The sequence below is a fragment of the Nycticebus coucang genome, chromosome 2, assembly GCF_027406575.1.
Source record: "Nycticebus coucang isolate mNycCou1 chromosome 2, mNycCou1.pri, whole genome shotgun sequence".
Taxonomy (NCBI): domain Eukaryota; kingdom Metazoa; phylum Chordata; class Mammalia; order Primates; family Lorisidae; genus Nycticebus; species Nycticebus coucang.
Genome location: NC_069781.1, coordinates 34984108 through 34999837, shown reverse-complemented (window position 1 = coordinate 34999837; position 15730 = coordinate 34984108). Strand labels below are relative to the sequence as shown.

Below are 15730 nucleotides of genomic sequence, written 5' to 3'. Positions count from 1 at the left end.
GTAACATGAATAACCAGAATAGATCAACCCCCCCAAGAAAAGATACGGCAGATGTGATTGAAGATCCCATTCATAAACAACTGGCTGAGATGTCAGAAGTCGAATTCAGAATTTGGTTTGCAGACAAGATTAATAAAATGGAATTAGGAATTCGAGGAGAAATTCAAAAATTGTCTCAAGAATTTAACGAATTTAAAGACAAAACCACGAAAGACTTAGACACACTGAAACAAGAACTTACAGCCCTCAAAGATATGAAAAATACAGTAGAATCCCTCAGTAACAGAATGGAGCAAGCAGAAGAAAGGATTTCTGACATTGAAGATAAAGTCTTCGAACGCTCCCAATCTCTCAAAGAGGAAGAGAAATGGAGAGCAAAAACGGATCACTCACTCAGAGAACTCTCAGATAATTCGAAAAAAAACAACATAAGGGTTATAGGAATTTCGGAGAACGATGAAGTAGCTGCCAAGGGCACAGAGGCCCTTCTACATGAAATTATGAAAGAAAATTTTCCAGACATGCCTAGAGAATCTGAAATTCAGATAGCAGACAGCTTCAGAACCCCAGCACGATTCAACCCCAATAAGCCATCTCCCAGACATATCATAATTAGCTTCACTAAAGTTAACATGAAAGAGAAGATTCTCAAAGCAGCCCGGCGAAAGAAAACTATAACGTACAAAGGTAAGAATATTAGAATAACTGCAGATCTCTCCGCTGAAACTTTTCAAGCAAGAAGAGGCTGGTCATCAACTTTTAATCTCCTAAAGCAAAAAAACTTTCAACCCAGGATCTTGTATCCAGCTAAACTGAGTTTCATCTATGATGGAGAAATTAAATACTTCAATGACATTCATATGTTGAAAAAATTTGCCATAAGTAAACCAGCTCTTCAGGATGTTCTCAGACCTATCCTCCACAATGACCAACCCAATCCTATACCACAAAAGTAAATTCACTCAGAAACTTCGGATCAAACTCCAACTTCCACACTGGCGAAAGGATTAAAAATGTCCACTGGACCTTTGAAAAACTCGATACCCAAAATTCCACCAGACTTATCAATACTCTCCATCAATGTGAATGGCTTAAACTGTCCTCTAAAGAGGCATAGGTTAGCTGACTGGATACAAAAACTCAAGCCAGATATTTGTTGCATACAAGAGTCACATCTCAAATTAAAAGACAAATACAGACTCAGGGTGAAAGGATGGTCATCCATATTTCAGGGAAATGGTAATCAGAAAAAAGCAGGTGTTGCAATTTTATTTGCAGGTACAGTAGGCTTTAAACCATCAAAAGTAAGGAAGGACAAGAATGGTCACTTCATATTTGTTAAGGGTAATACTCAATATGACGAGATCTCAATTATTAATATCTATGCACCCAACCAGAATGCACCTCAATTTATAAGAGAAACTCTAACAGACATGAGTAACTTGATTTCCTCCAGCTCCATAATCGTTGGAGATTTCAACACTCCCTTGGCAGTGTTGGATCGATCCTCCAGAAAGAAGCTGAGCAAAGAAATCTTAGATTTAAACCTAACCATCCAATATTTAGATTTAGCAGACATCTACAGAACATTTCATCCCAACAAAACTGAATACACATACTTCTCATCAGCCCACGGAACTTACTCCAAAATTGATCACATTTTAGGTCACAAGTCTAACCTCAGTCAATTTAAAGGAATAGAAATTATTCCATGCATCTTCTCGGACCATCATGGAATAAAACTTGAATTGAGTAACAACAGGAATCTGCATACCCATACAAAAACATGGAAGTTAAATAACCTTATGCTGAATGATAGCTGGGTCAGAGATGAGATTAAGAAAGAAATCACCAATTTTTTGGCACAAAATGACAATGAAGACACAAACTATCAGAACCTCTGGGACACTGCAAAGGCAGTTCTAAGAGGGAAATTTATAGCACTGCAAGGCTTCCTCAAGAGAACGGAAAGAGAGGAAGTTAACAACTTAATGGGACATCTCACGCAACTGGAAAAGGAAGAACATTCCAACCCGAAACCCAGTAGAAGAAAAGAAATAACCAAAATTAGAGCAGAATTAAATGAAATTGAAAACAAAAGAATAATACAACAGATCAATAAATCAAAAAGCTGGTTTTTTGAAAAGGTCAATAAAATAGATAAACCTCTGGCCAACCTAATCAGGAAAAAAAAAGTAAAATCTCTAATATCATCAATCAGAAACAACAAAGACGAAATAACCACAGACTCATCAGAAATCCAAAAAATCCTTAATGAATATTACAAGAAACTTTATTCTCAGAAATATGAAAATCTGAAGGAAATAGACCAATACTTGGAAGCACGCCATCTTCCAAGACTTAACCAGAATCAAGTGGAAATGTTGAAGAGACCCATATCAAGTTCAGAAATAGCATCAAGTATACAAAACCTCCCTAAAAAGAAAAGCCCGGGACCAGACGGTTTCACGTCAGAATTCTACCAAACCTTTAAAGAGGAATTAGTACCTATATTACTCAACCTGTTCCAAAATGTAGAAAAAGAAGGAAGACTACCCAACACGTTCTATGAAGCAAACATCACCCTGATCCCCAAACCAGGAAAAGACCCAACAAGAAAAGAAAATTATAGACCAATATCACTAATGAATATAGATGCAAAAATATTCAACAAGATCCTAACAAACAGAATCCAACAACACATCAAACAAATTATACATCATGACCAAGTTGGTTTTATCCCAGGGTCTCAAGGCTGGTTCAATATACGTAAATCTATAAATGTAATTCAGCACATAAACAAATTAAAAAACAAAGACCATATGATTCTCTCAATCGATGCAGAAAAAGCTTTTGATAATATCCAGCATCCCTTCATGATCAGAACACTCAAGAAAATTGGTCTAGAAGGGACTTTTCTTAAACTGATAGAGGCTATCTACAGCAAACCCACAGCCAATATCATATTGAATGGAGTTAAATTGGAATCATTTCCACTCAGATCAGGAACCAGACAAGGCTGCCCATTGTCTCCATTGCTTTTCAACATTGTAATGGAAGTTTTAGCCACCGCAATTAGGGAAGAAAAGGCTATCAAGGGTATCCATATAGGGTCAGAAGAGATCAAACTCTCGCTCTTCGCAGATGATATGATTGTGTATCTGGAAAACACTAGGGACTCTACTACAAAACTCCTAGAAGTGATCAAGGAATACAGCAGCGTCTCAGGTTACAAAATCAACATTCATAAATCGGTAGCCTTTATATACACCAACAACAGTCAAATTGAAAAAGCAGTTAAGGACTCTATCCCATTCACAGTAGTGCCAAAGAAGATGAAATATTTGGGAATTTACCTAACAAAAGACGTGAAAGATCTCTATAAAGAGAACTATGAAACTCTAAGAAAAGAAATAGCTGAAAATGTTAACAAATGGAAAAACATACCATGCTCATGGCTAGGAAGAATCAACATTATCAAAATGTCCATACTACCCAAAGCAATATATAATTTCAACGCACTCCCTATTAAAGCTCCACTGTCATATTTTAAAGATCTTGAAAAAACATTACTTCATTTTATATGGAATCAGAAAAAACCTCGAATAGCCAAGACATTACTCAGAAATAAAAACAAAACAGGAGGAATCACACTACCAGACCTCAGACTTTACTACAAATCGATAGTGATCAAAACAGCATGGTATTGGCACAAAAACAGAGAAGTAGATATCTGGAATAGAATAGAGAACCAAGAGATGAATCCAGCTACTTACCGCTATTTGATTTTTGACAAGCCAATTAAAAACATTCAGTGGGGAAAAGATTCCCTATTTAACAAATGGTGCTGGGTGAACTGGCTGGCAACCTGCAGAAGACTGAAATTGGACCCACACCTTTCACCATTAACTAAGATAGACTCTCATTGGATTAAAGATTTAAACTTAAGACATGAAACTATAAAAATACTAGAGGAGAATGCAGGGAAAACCCTTGAAGAAATTGGTCTGGGTGAGTATTTCATGAGGAGAACCCCCCGGGCAATTGAAGCAGCTTCAAAAATACACTACTGGGACTTGATCAAACTAAAAAGCTTCTGCACAGCTAAGAACACAGTAAGCAGAGCAAGCAGACAGCCCTCAGAATGGGAGAAGATACTTGCAGGGTATATCTCTGACAAAGGTTTAATAACCAGAATCCACAGAGAACTCAAACGCATCAGCAAGAAAAAAACAAGGGATCCCATCGCAGGCTGGGCAAGGGATTTGAAGAGAAACTTCTCTGAAGAAGACAGGCGCACGGCCTTCAGACATATGAAAAAATGCTCATCATCTTTAATCATCAGAGAAATGCAAATCAAAACTACTTTGAGATATCATCTAACTCCAATGAGACTAGCCTCTATCACAAAATCTCAAGACCAGAGATGTTGGCGTGGATGCGGAGAAAAGGGAACACTTCTGCACTGCTGGTGGGAATGCAAATTAATACATTCCTTTTGGAAAGATATATGGAGAACACTCAGAGATCTAAAAATAGATCTGCCATTCAATCCTGTAATCCCTCTGCTGGGCATATACCCAGAAGACCAAAAATCACAACATAACAAAGATATTTGTACCAGAATGTTTATTGCAGCCCAATTCATAATAGCTAAGTCATGGAAAAAGCCCAAGTGCCCATCGATCCACGAATGGATTAATAAATTGTGGTATATGTATACCATGGAATACTATGCAGCCTTAAAGAAAGATGGAGACTTTACCTCTTTCATGTTTACATGGATGGAGCTGGAACATATTCTTCTTAGTAAAGTATCCCAAGAATGGAAGAAAAAATACCCAATGTACACAGCCCTACTATGAAACTAATTTGGGACTCTCACATGAAAGCTATAACCCAGCTACAACTTAACAATAGGGGGAAGTGGGAAAGGGGGTTGGGTGGGTAGAGGGAGGGGAATCTGTGGGATCACACCTGTGGTGCATATTACAGGGGTATTTGCGAAACTTGGTAAATGTAGAATGTAAATGTTTTGGCACAGTAACTGAGATAATGCCGGAAAGGCTATGCTAACCACTGTGATAAAGATGTGTCAAATGGTTTATGAAGTCAGTGTATGATGCCCCATGATCATATCATTGTATACAGTTATGATTTAATAAAAAAAAAAGAAAATACAATTAAATAAAAAAAATAAATATTCTGGTATATATTATTGAATTCTAAGAGATATATATTCTGGATGTCAGTTTCCTGTTATATACATAATTTTTTTTTCCCATTCTATAGGTTGCTTTTTCATTTGTTGACAATCTTCTTTAAAGCACATCTTTTAATTTTGAAAAATTTGTGGCTTATTGTCTATAGTCGAAGATTACAACATGTGATACATATATATATAGTATACTGGTTAATATAGTGAATAATACTCACATATGTATCATCTCATGTGGTGACTTTTTTGTGACAAAGCAGCTATAATCTACTGATTTAACAAAAATCCCAAATATAATAAAATTTTATTAAATATAATTCTCCTGATGTACATTAGATATCTAGACTTGTTCTTCCTACGAATCTGCTACGTTGTATTTTTGGCTTCCGTCTTCCCATTTCTTCTCCCTTTCACACTGCCCCTACAACCATGGTTTTGTTCTCTATTTCTATGTATTTAACCTTACATTTTTTTTTTTTTTTTTTAGATTCCACATGTGGGTGAAATCACTACCTCGTAAACATATCCGCGCTCCCTACGTTCACAGTAATAGCCAAGATAATGGAAAAATCTTAGTGTTTGACAATGGACAATTGGATGAAGAAACCTGTGTTGTGGGGTGTGTGTATAAACACATAAAATACAAATCACATTACGTGCTCTCAGCCTTAAAAAAGAAGAAGATCCTTCCATTTGCCCCAAATGACAGTTGTAAAACATAAGAGATATAACAAAATTTTTTAAATACTTCCACATAAAATTAACAAACATTCAGAGCATTTAAGAAGGAAATGAAAAACCTTTAATAAAGAACCGAAAATAACCTTGAAACAAACAAGAAATCACAAAGCTTTGCTCTGGTTTCAAAGGGTTTTGTTGTGGGTTTTTTTGTTTTCTTTTCCTTTATTAAATTTGCATGTGGGTGTGTAAATAAATTAAACACCACATTAAACTGCTAACATGAGTTTTCTCTTGTAAAGAGAATTTGGACAAGTAAAAAAATGTTTTTGACATTCTTTTCCACATTTTAATATTCAAAATATATAAATGCTTAATTAGGGAAATATTTAAACTTATATTTGTAATTTAAGTTCATGACTAATTTATAACATAAAATACCAATTTTAAGACACATGGTTGTTCTGTAAAGAATCAAAATCACATTACGTATTTTTTAATGATTTTGAATACTTCATTACATAAAATGTCTAATTCTTATGATGAATATACATTTCTCATGACAAAAAGCATATTTAAAAATGATTATATGTATGGTATGCAACATACTATGCTATATATTTGCAAATACAGTTGACTATAAATTGAACTAGACCCAAAATTGGCAATTCCATGATCAGTTTGCAGAAAGCCTGGTCAAATACATCCATTAGAAATTTAGTAGCATCCAGAGACTATGCTAAAGTAATGGTTTTATTTTTTCATATTTTTCATTTTTTTCCTAATGCCATCTCTAATTCACTTTTGACTCAGCCCATATAGTTTTCATGCTGGTTTCTGAAATGAATGACCACATGCCATCTTGTGAATTGAAACACTTCCTGAAGTTCTAACACTAATATTTTAAAAGGTTAATCTTTTAAAAATGCAATGTAACTCCAACATTTCCTGTGGATATTTTGACTTATAGTGTATTTTAAAGGATCTTTTGAGATGTAGTCATTTTGGTAGCATGATGATCTTTTAATAAGTATTAAAGTAAAAGAATAGAGTATGTGGTCTTCATAAAATATATCAGTAAAAAACATTTAATAGCAATTTAACTCTTCACTTATTTAATTTATGTAAACAAATAACCTTATTATGTGGGTATAGTATTGTTTTTGTTTTCACTCAATAAAGATATAATTACCTGGTAAAATATTCATGTATTAATTCACATATTATGTTATAATAGGTAAAGTTATTCCTTTTTCCCTAAATCCTTTCTGTGGATAATACATTCTCTCTCTCTCTCCCCGACCCCTTTTTTTCTCTCTCACTTTCATTCTGTCTCTTGCTGTCTCTTCCCTGTTTCTTGTCAAAACGTAGGCTGGTAGATGGAGCAGGCGGATAGACTGATAAACAGAGATGACAGACAGATAGATAGATATAGACAGATACGCAGTTTGTACACTCTTATTTGCATAAAGTTCCTTGAAGTCAGGGACACCGCATCATACAGCTCTCTAACTCCAGTTTATAGCTCAGTGCCAGGTTAATACACGGTAAATAGTAGACATCTGTTGACTTTAATTTTACTCCATTTATTTAGGATTGGTGTTGCGATATGGGTCTTTGGAACTTGAGATTAAGCTAAATCCATTACATCTGGAAATTTGGTAAGAGATAAATGATTAGTATAATTTTCCTTCTGACTTAGTTCTTATAATTCACATATTAATTTTAGAGAATGGAGAGAAGCTATGATTAAAAACTATTAAATTTGGCATGAAATTGAGGAGATCTTTTGTCAACTCCTGGAAACATGATGTAACTAAAGTGGAATGCGATATTCTAAGTATTTCACTTTGCATTGACTTTGCCAACTTGATATGTAGCCACTGACTTGATTAATGCTGTTAAAGAAAAAAGAGTTAAATGTTTAAAACTTCCAAGAATGTAATAATTGGACGTGTATGTGGGAAAAAATAAATAACAATGATATTTGATACCAATGACATATCCTAAGAAGGCTTACAAAGATAAAAATACATTGGATTGGATGTGAAGAAATCAGTAAATGTCTTTCTGGTTATACCCACATAATCTCCATATAATAATAATAATAATATATTTTATATTTTCACTAAAGCATTTTTTCATTTACAAGTATCAGAACATAGCAATATAACATTCTATAGCTATGTAATATGCATAAATATATTATTAAATATTCATATATATTCTTATCTTTCTGTATATTCATTTGTGATTTACCATTTTGAGTATATTCTATATCAAAGCCGTAGGTAAGGGAAATGTTTTTCTTCTATATTCTGGAAAATGAACACATAACATAAAATTTACCACGTTACCTATTTTTATTTTTGTAGGCTGACTGAGAACCTGCCATCCACTTAAAATATGTATTTTGTAGTTGCGCATATTCACAGGGTAAATGAGATATTTTAATCCAGGGATGCAATGTGAATTAATCGAATAGGGTAAGTGGGGTATACATCACCTCAGATATTTATCATTTCCTTGTTTTAGGAAAACTCCAATTCCACTCACTGAGTTATATTTTAAAATATAACCTATTGTTGATTACAGTCAATGTGTTAAGAAATATTGCTCCTTCTATATAACTATCTAACTATATCTTTACACCCATTAACTATCCCCACCTTACCCCACTCCCCACTACCCTTCTCAGACTTTGGTAACCATCGTTCTACTCACTGTCTCCATAAGTGTAGGGAAATTGAGCCCTGATCTTTAGCAAGAGACTTCCTGCTTGAGAGACCTGGAGAATCACGAGAATGGCAGGTGAGTTGTGTCCGTGTAGGAGATCAGAAAACTGGCCTCCAAGGGAGAATATATGTGTGAGGGTGGCAGTGCCAGGCATAAGGGTTATGGTAAAGATTCTCTCGATTCCAAAGGTCTTTTGATGCTAGTGCAGAGGTCTTGCTTAAAGTCTAAGATTTTGCAAAAACAAATTGGAGACATCCTTTCTGACCCTTTTGATGTTCCCCGTTGCTGATGTCTGATAAGGAATTTTTAACTACTTTTTCTCACTTTGTGGTAATAAATAAAGACTCAAGGTTTACTCAGGAGGTCTTTTCCCAGACTTCCTCAATTCCCACAGACATTGTGTCAAACCTCATTATTCTTTATCCCAAGACCCCCTTATCTGGTGACCCTAAACTGAGAACAGTTGTTTTGAATATTTAGCTCCACATAAGAGTGAGACCATGCAAGATTTGTTTTTCATCATTGCAAATGGCAAGATTTCATTTTTGTGATTGTATAATATTCCATTGTGTATATGTACCACAATTTCTTTATCCATTCATTCATTGATGGACATCTGCATTGCTGCAATTAACATAGGAGTGCAGATAATCTTTTCAATAGACAGAATTCCCTTCTTCAGGATACATGCCTAGCAGTGTAATTGATTTGTCACATGGCATTTCTATATTTAGATTTTTAAAGAATTCATGCTATTATCCACAGTGCTCTTCTCCACTAATCTACATTTCCTCCAATAGTATGTGAGGATTCCTCTCTCTCCACTTCTTCACCAGCACTCATTATTGCCTATGCTTTGAAAATAGCCATTTTAATGGGGGTGAGATGCTATCGCATCATGCCTTTGATTTGTATTTTTTTATGACTAATGGTGTTGAGCAATTTTTCATACACTTGATGGCCATTTATTTGTATGTCTTCTTTTGAGAAATATCTATTCTCATCCTCTGGCCATTTTTAATTGGGATATATATATATTTTTTTCCTATTGAGTTGTTGGACTCCTTACATATTCTTGGTAACTTCTTGTCAAATAAGTAGTTTGCAAATGTTTCCACCACTCTGTGCGTTATGTTACTTTTTGATTATTGCTTTAATAAGTTTTAAATGTACACGGTAGTAGTATTAACTATTAATATATGTAGCTTGTTGTGCAATAGATTTTCAGAATTTTATCTTCTTGAAACCTGAAACTCTGTACTGCTGACCCAAACTGTCCTATTTCTCCTCTCCCCAGCACCTGAACCACCCTTCATATATATATACACACACACACTTTTTTTTGTATTGTGTCAGGTTAATTTAAGGGTACAAAGAATTAGGTTACAAGGTTTGCATTTGTTAGGTAGACACCCACTTATAATTGTGTTCTGTCTCCATGAGGTGGGAGCATTGTGCCCTTTAAGTGGGAGCGCACCCATCTCCCTCCTACCTCCCCTCTCCCAGCTTCATTGTTCCCCAGCCGCCGCCCCCCACCTTGAATTGATTTGAGTTTTTCTCTTTTGTGGTATTAGATCATCTACTAGCTTCATATTGGAATTGAATACACTGGCTTCTTGCTCCTCCATTCTTGTGATACTTTACTAAGAATGTGTTTCAACTCCAACCAGGTTATTAAAAAAGATATAAAGTCTCCATCTTTTTTAAGAGCTGAATAGTATTCCATGGTACATATATACCATAGCTCATTAATCCATTCCTGGGTTGGTGGGCATTTAGTTTGTTTCTACATCTTGGTGATTATAAATTGAGCTGCGATAAACACTCTAGTGCAAATGTCCTTAAGATAAAAAGATTTTTTTTTTCTTCTGGGTAGATTCCTAGTAATGGGATTACAGGATCAAATGGGTGGCCTATTGAGAGTTCTTTGAGGGTTCCCCGTACTTCTTTCCAAAGAGGGTATATTAGTTTGTAATCCTAAGAACAGTGTAAAATGTTCCTTTCTCTCCACATCCCTGCCAACATCTGGTGTTTTGTGACTTTGTGATGTGGGCTGTTCTCACTGGACTTAGGTGATATCTCAGGGTAGTTTTGACTTGCATTTCTCTGACAATCAGGGACAATGAACATTTACAATTAATGTTAGCCATTAATCTGTCTTCCTCAGAGAACATTCTATTCATGTCTCTCATCCAGTGATAGATGGAATTGTTTACTCCTTTTTTGTTGTTGTTCTTGATTAATTTGAATTCTCTGTAGATGCTAGTTATCAACCCTCACATTCTGAAGGTTGTCTATTTGCTTTAATTGCTGTGTCCTTAGTTGTGCAGAAGTTTTTCATCTTAATTAAGTCTTTTTAGTGTATTTTTGTTGCTGTTACGATTGTCAATGAAGTCTTCATAAAATCTTTCCCCAGAGTGGCACTCTCAAGAGATTTTACCAAGCTTTTTTCTAGGACTTTTATTATTTCACGTCTTAAATTTAACTCTTCAATTCATCTTGAGTCAATATTTGTAAGTGGTGAAAGGATTGGGTCCAGTTGCACTCTTATGTGTAGTTATCCAGTTCTCCCAGCACCAATTATTGAATAGGGATTGTTTTCCCCAGTGTATGCTTTTGTTTGGTTTATGGAAGATCAAATGGCAATCAGGTCAGTAGGTCCATCCTTCTCAATGTGCTCACATGTGTACATGTGCACACACAAATTGTTTTCCCCAGTGTATGCTTTTGTTTGGTTTACGGAAGATCAAATGGCAATCAGGTCAGTAGGTCCATCCTTCTCAATGTGCTCACATGTGTACATGTGCACACACAAATTGTTTTCCCCAGTGTATGCTTTTGTTTGGTTTACGGAAGATCAAATGGCAATCAGGTCAGTAGGTCCATCCTTCTCAATGTGCTCACATGTGTACATGCACACACACAAATACACATACACATAGGAGGGGTGGCATACAAAGTGTGAATACTAGGAGCAGAGTTCATTAGGAGACATTTCAGAAGCTTCCTACTGTACTTTACATCATACCTGATTATCAAAGGGATGATCATTCTGTAACAAGTCTTCTTGCAAATAGAAAGAAATGAGAGAGCAATTGATTCAGCAATTCATGACATAATTTCTGCTGAGATAATGATCTGTATTCTCCCAATCTGGAATCTTCCCAAGAATAGTTTTCACTCCATGATGTAAGATAATATGGACATTTTTACATTTCTGTACTTTACACTGATAATGATAAAGTACAGATTTTCAGTTAAAATTTTCCTAATTATTCCTCTATTGATGTTTACTTGGTTTGCTATGATTCTCATACTTCGTTGACAACTTTGACACACAATCTGACAAATTTTTGTAATATTTTCTGTTCTGCATGATACTCCCCCCCCCAACCTTTCTTCATCAGTGATGCTTTCTCTTCCCTGAGAAAAATGATTAATCCATTTGCACACTGCTATTTTCTTCATGGCATTATATCTCCCAAAATTTGGACTATCATGTCCCTGATTTTACTTCTACTCTTGCCAAGCTTTACAAGAAGTTTTTGAATATTTGTTCATTGCTCTAATTCACGTTCTGCTATTCTCGCAATGGCACACAAAATCATGCAGCACAGTAATGAGCACAACTCAGCAAGACACCACCACACATCGACGTGAACACAGCTGTGACATACTGATATTCCCAGCTTATGAAATCTACAAAGTTGTTTGTACAGTGCTGCCAAAGCACACAGTGGCAAGTTCACAAACTTAATTTTCAGACTGTGGTGTGTGTGTACATGTATGTATAAAATATATATGCATGTTTGCAATATGTGTATACAAAGTACATATACATATTGACTTTGTACTTGTATTTACACAGTAATAAAAAATGCTTTATTTTTAAGACAAAAAAATAAATATTAAAAAGTATCAGGCAGATAAACTTATGCTTTCCATCCTTCTTTTTTGGTAACTTATAAATGGTCACTGGGTAAATTGATGGCTTGGGTCTTGCAGTACCATTTACTCATAAGCTCATTCCTTTTGCAAATGACTCAAGGCTTGTAGCAAAGATTTACCCAGGTTTTTTGTTTTTTTTAATAAATCTGTTTTACATTCATGCATTTGTAATAACTCATCTACCTTGACTTCATAAATTATCATCTTGCACAAGGGTGGTTCCTGGTTCCTTCAGTCCAAAAGCTGTAAGTTCTACTAGCAAATTTGGTAAAGCATAAGATGTTTAAGTCTGAAACAAAGCAAGCAGAGATGAACAAGTAAGGTTGAGTTACTGCTGCAATGTTAAAGTCTGATATGAGTGTGATTTCCAAGCCTCTGAACAAACAATGTTTTCATCCTTTTGAAAATGTGCACAGAACCTTATTCGGGAGTCCATCATTCAGTGATCTCCCTGGGTCCTGGTTCAGGAATCTAGAACCTGGTCATCAATACCATTCTGTAACATACAAATCATATGTTTTCCTCTTAATTACTAACAGGAAGAAAGAAAAGAACTATTTCCCAGATCTAAGCCCTTTCACTCCACATCTACAGTTTCCTAGTCTTCTTATACAGGTATGGAATCTGTATTATATATTTTACATATTTGAGGGTACCAAGTAATAACTCAACCCTATAACATTCTTGAACATTTTAGTGCCTCATTTTAGCTGTCCACTGACTCTCCATCCTTCTATGGGAAAAAACTGACACTTGGTACACCCCCAAAAATCTATTTTTTTCAAAATGTATATAATAGTCTCTTTCTACCTGTTTGCCAGAGCAACTATGAGAATGAAGTAAGTTACTGTGTGCTGTTAAGACTGATTATTGAGAAGGGCTAACCTGTTGCTGTAAATTGTGAGGAGCACATGCAGAGGCCCTGACTAGACTTTATATTCATTTTGCTACTTTTTCTGGTACACTTTGCCGACTGAATATCTAAATTGCTCCTAGTATCGCTCCATCATCTTTCAATAAGAGATAATGTATCCAAAAGAACTGCCCATACATTATCCCATATATTTGGAATGTCTGCAAGAAGGAGAGCATGGCATCTCCCTTTCTACTGGAAAATTCTAAATTACTGGATGTATCCAAGGTATCCTAAAAACTAGGAAAAGGAACGCCTGTGGCTCAGTGAGCAGGGCACCGGCCCCATATGCTGAGAGTGGCGGGTTCGGACCCATCCCCGGCCAAACTGCAACAGAAAAATAGCCGGGCGTTGTGGCGCGCGTCTGTAGTCCCAGCTCCTCAGGAGGCTGAGGCAAAAGAATCACGTAAGCCCAAGAGTTGGAGGTTGCTGTGAGCCTTGTGATGCCACCGCACACTACCGGAGGGCGGTACAGTGAGACTCCGTCTCTACAAAAAAAAAAAAAAAAAAAATTGATAAAGGAAATTTTAAATAGATTGTTTGACACACTGATGAGAGAAAAGCAAATCAAACTCTCTTACTGGTTAAGACATTTAATATGCTTTTTATGAAGTATTACAATACTTGTCAACATCTGTTCTCTAATATGTCACTCCCAACACCACTAGATTCTCAGCTCTGGAGTACAAGATAGTGTCTTATTCTCTCTTGGATTTGCAGACATTGGCAAGATGCTAATACCTAAATTGTGATCAATAAATAAGGGTTGAATAAATCCATATCCATATGCAGAATTTATTTTCCCTTACTTTCTCTCTTCATATTATAACAAAAGCTTGTGACAAGAATGCTATTTTAGTTTATTATTTTATCATTTTCATTTTGAGTCTTCCAGTCTATCTGGGGATTGTTCAATTTCTGTTTAAGGCTAAGATGTTAAAGGATAGATCAACATTTTTAGCCATTTCTCCAGTTTGTCTCCTTTAGACAACCAGTAGAGTAGCTCTTCTTAAGAACTGTATTCAACATTTTACTTCCAAATTGCCAAGCAAAAGAGAAACAAACAGCTAATCCTGGAACATGGGCTACACACCAAGTACTAGCAAGGTGCACTCTTCATATAAAATTATATTTAACTCTCACAGTAACCTTATACATGTAGATAGAGATATATATTTAATAATTATTCAGAGGAGAGGGCCAAGATAGCAGACTAGAAACAGCATGCATACACCATTTCAGGAAAAGGATCAAAAGTTACAAGTTTTCACAAACTGATGGATCATCTTAGAGCATTGTGAATTACTAGAGAAGCAAGTGGAGAAACCAAACGTGGTTCCTGCTAAACCACTCTGCATGATCTGAAGGTACCTGGGGAAGACGCCCACACGTGAGCAAGGGTCAGAGGAGACAACCCAGGGCTTCCCAAGACCCCCACAGTTACTCCTGGCCAACCTGCAAGAAGGAACCCTCACCAAGGCAGGACTGAGTACTGATCAGGGAGCTGCCTGAGGACTGTGGAGTAGCATTGCATGGGAGAGCAAGCACAGAGGGTCCCATTGGCTTCTACAATTAACTCCACTCTGAACTCTCAAGCCTATACCATGTGATCGATACAGGGGTCAGCTCCACTTTAGCCGCCTCCCCATTGCCCCTGCCAGGTCACCTCTTCCAGCTTTTACAGAAGCTCTTGGACAAGGATGGACATTCACTATTTAGTCTAGCCTGTGATTCTAAATGTGCCAGCCAGTAACAATTCCAGGCAAGCAGCAGAACTTTCAGATTCTCCAGAATCCTGGGCTACTTCATGTGCTGATTTGAATAAAACTACTGGCAGAGCTCTGTCGTTTGGCAAGAATAGTGGCTGGGCTCAGCAGTCAGGTGAAACTGCTGCCTGGGAAGTGTGATTGCCTCTGATTGAACCAGACCACAGGACACATTCTCTGGCCAGGTGGTACTGCCATTTGAGTTCCACAGTTGGATAGGGTTGAAGGCTGTGGTTATTTGGAGTCACTGTCTTGGACAGACAAGACCAGCTGCTATGTGTGGTAGAAATGTACTTTTGAAGTTTAGTTTGCCTCCCTGCTTCGATTGGGCCTTGAGCTGGTTTGAGGCTGAGCAAAGCACTTCCATTCCCACTACTCGTGGGAGCCACCAATTCAGCTTTGCAGGTGGGTTATACCTTTTGCTGGTACCTCTGATCGGGCCCTAATGCCATATATAGAGTTATCCCAAAG

At 36.4% G+C, this 15730-nt stretch overlaps 1 protein-coding gene across 1 annotated transcript in view; it reads left to right on the top strand.

Moving 5' to 3' along the window:
* Positions 1-5712: 5712 nt before the first annotated feature.
* Positions 5713-15730, top strand: part of CYLC2 (cylicin 2) — a 55354-nt gene continuing 45336 nt past the window's right edge. The window contains exon 1 of the mRNA XM_053605922.1: positions 5713-5837. Within this exon, the coding sequence (XP_053461897.1) occupies positions 5713-5837 (125 nt within the window). The remainder of the gene's footprint in view (positions 5838-15730) is intronic.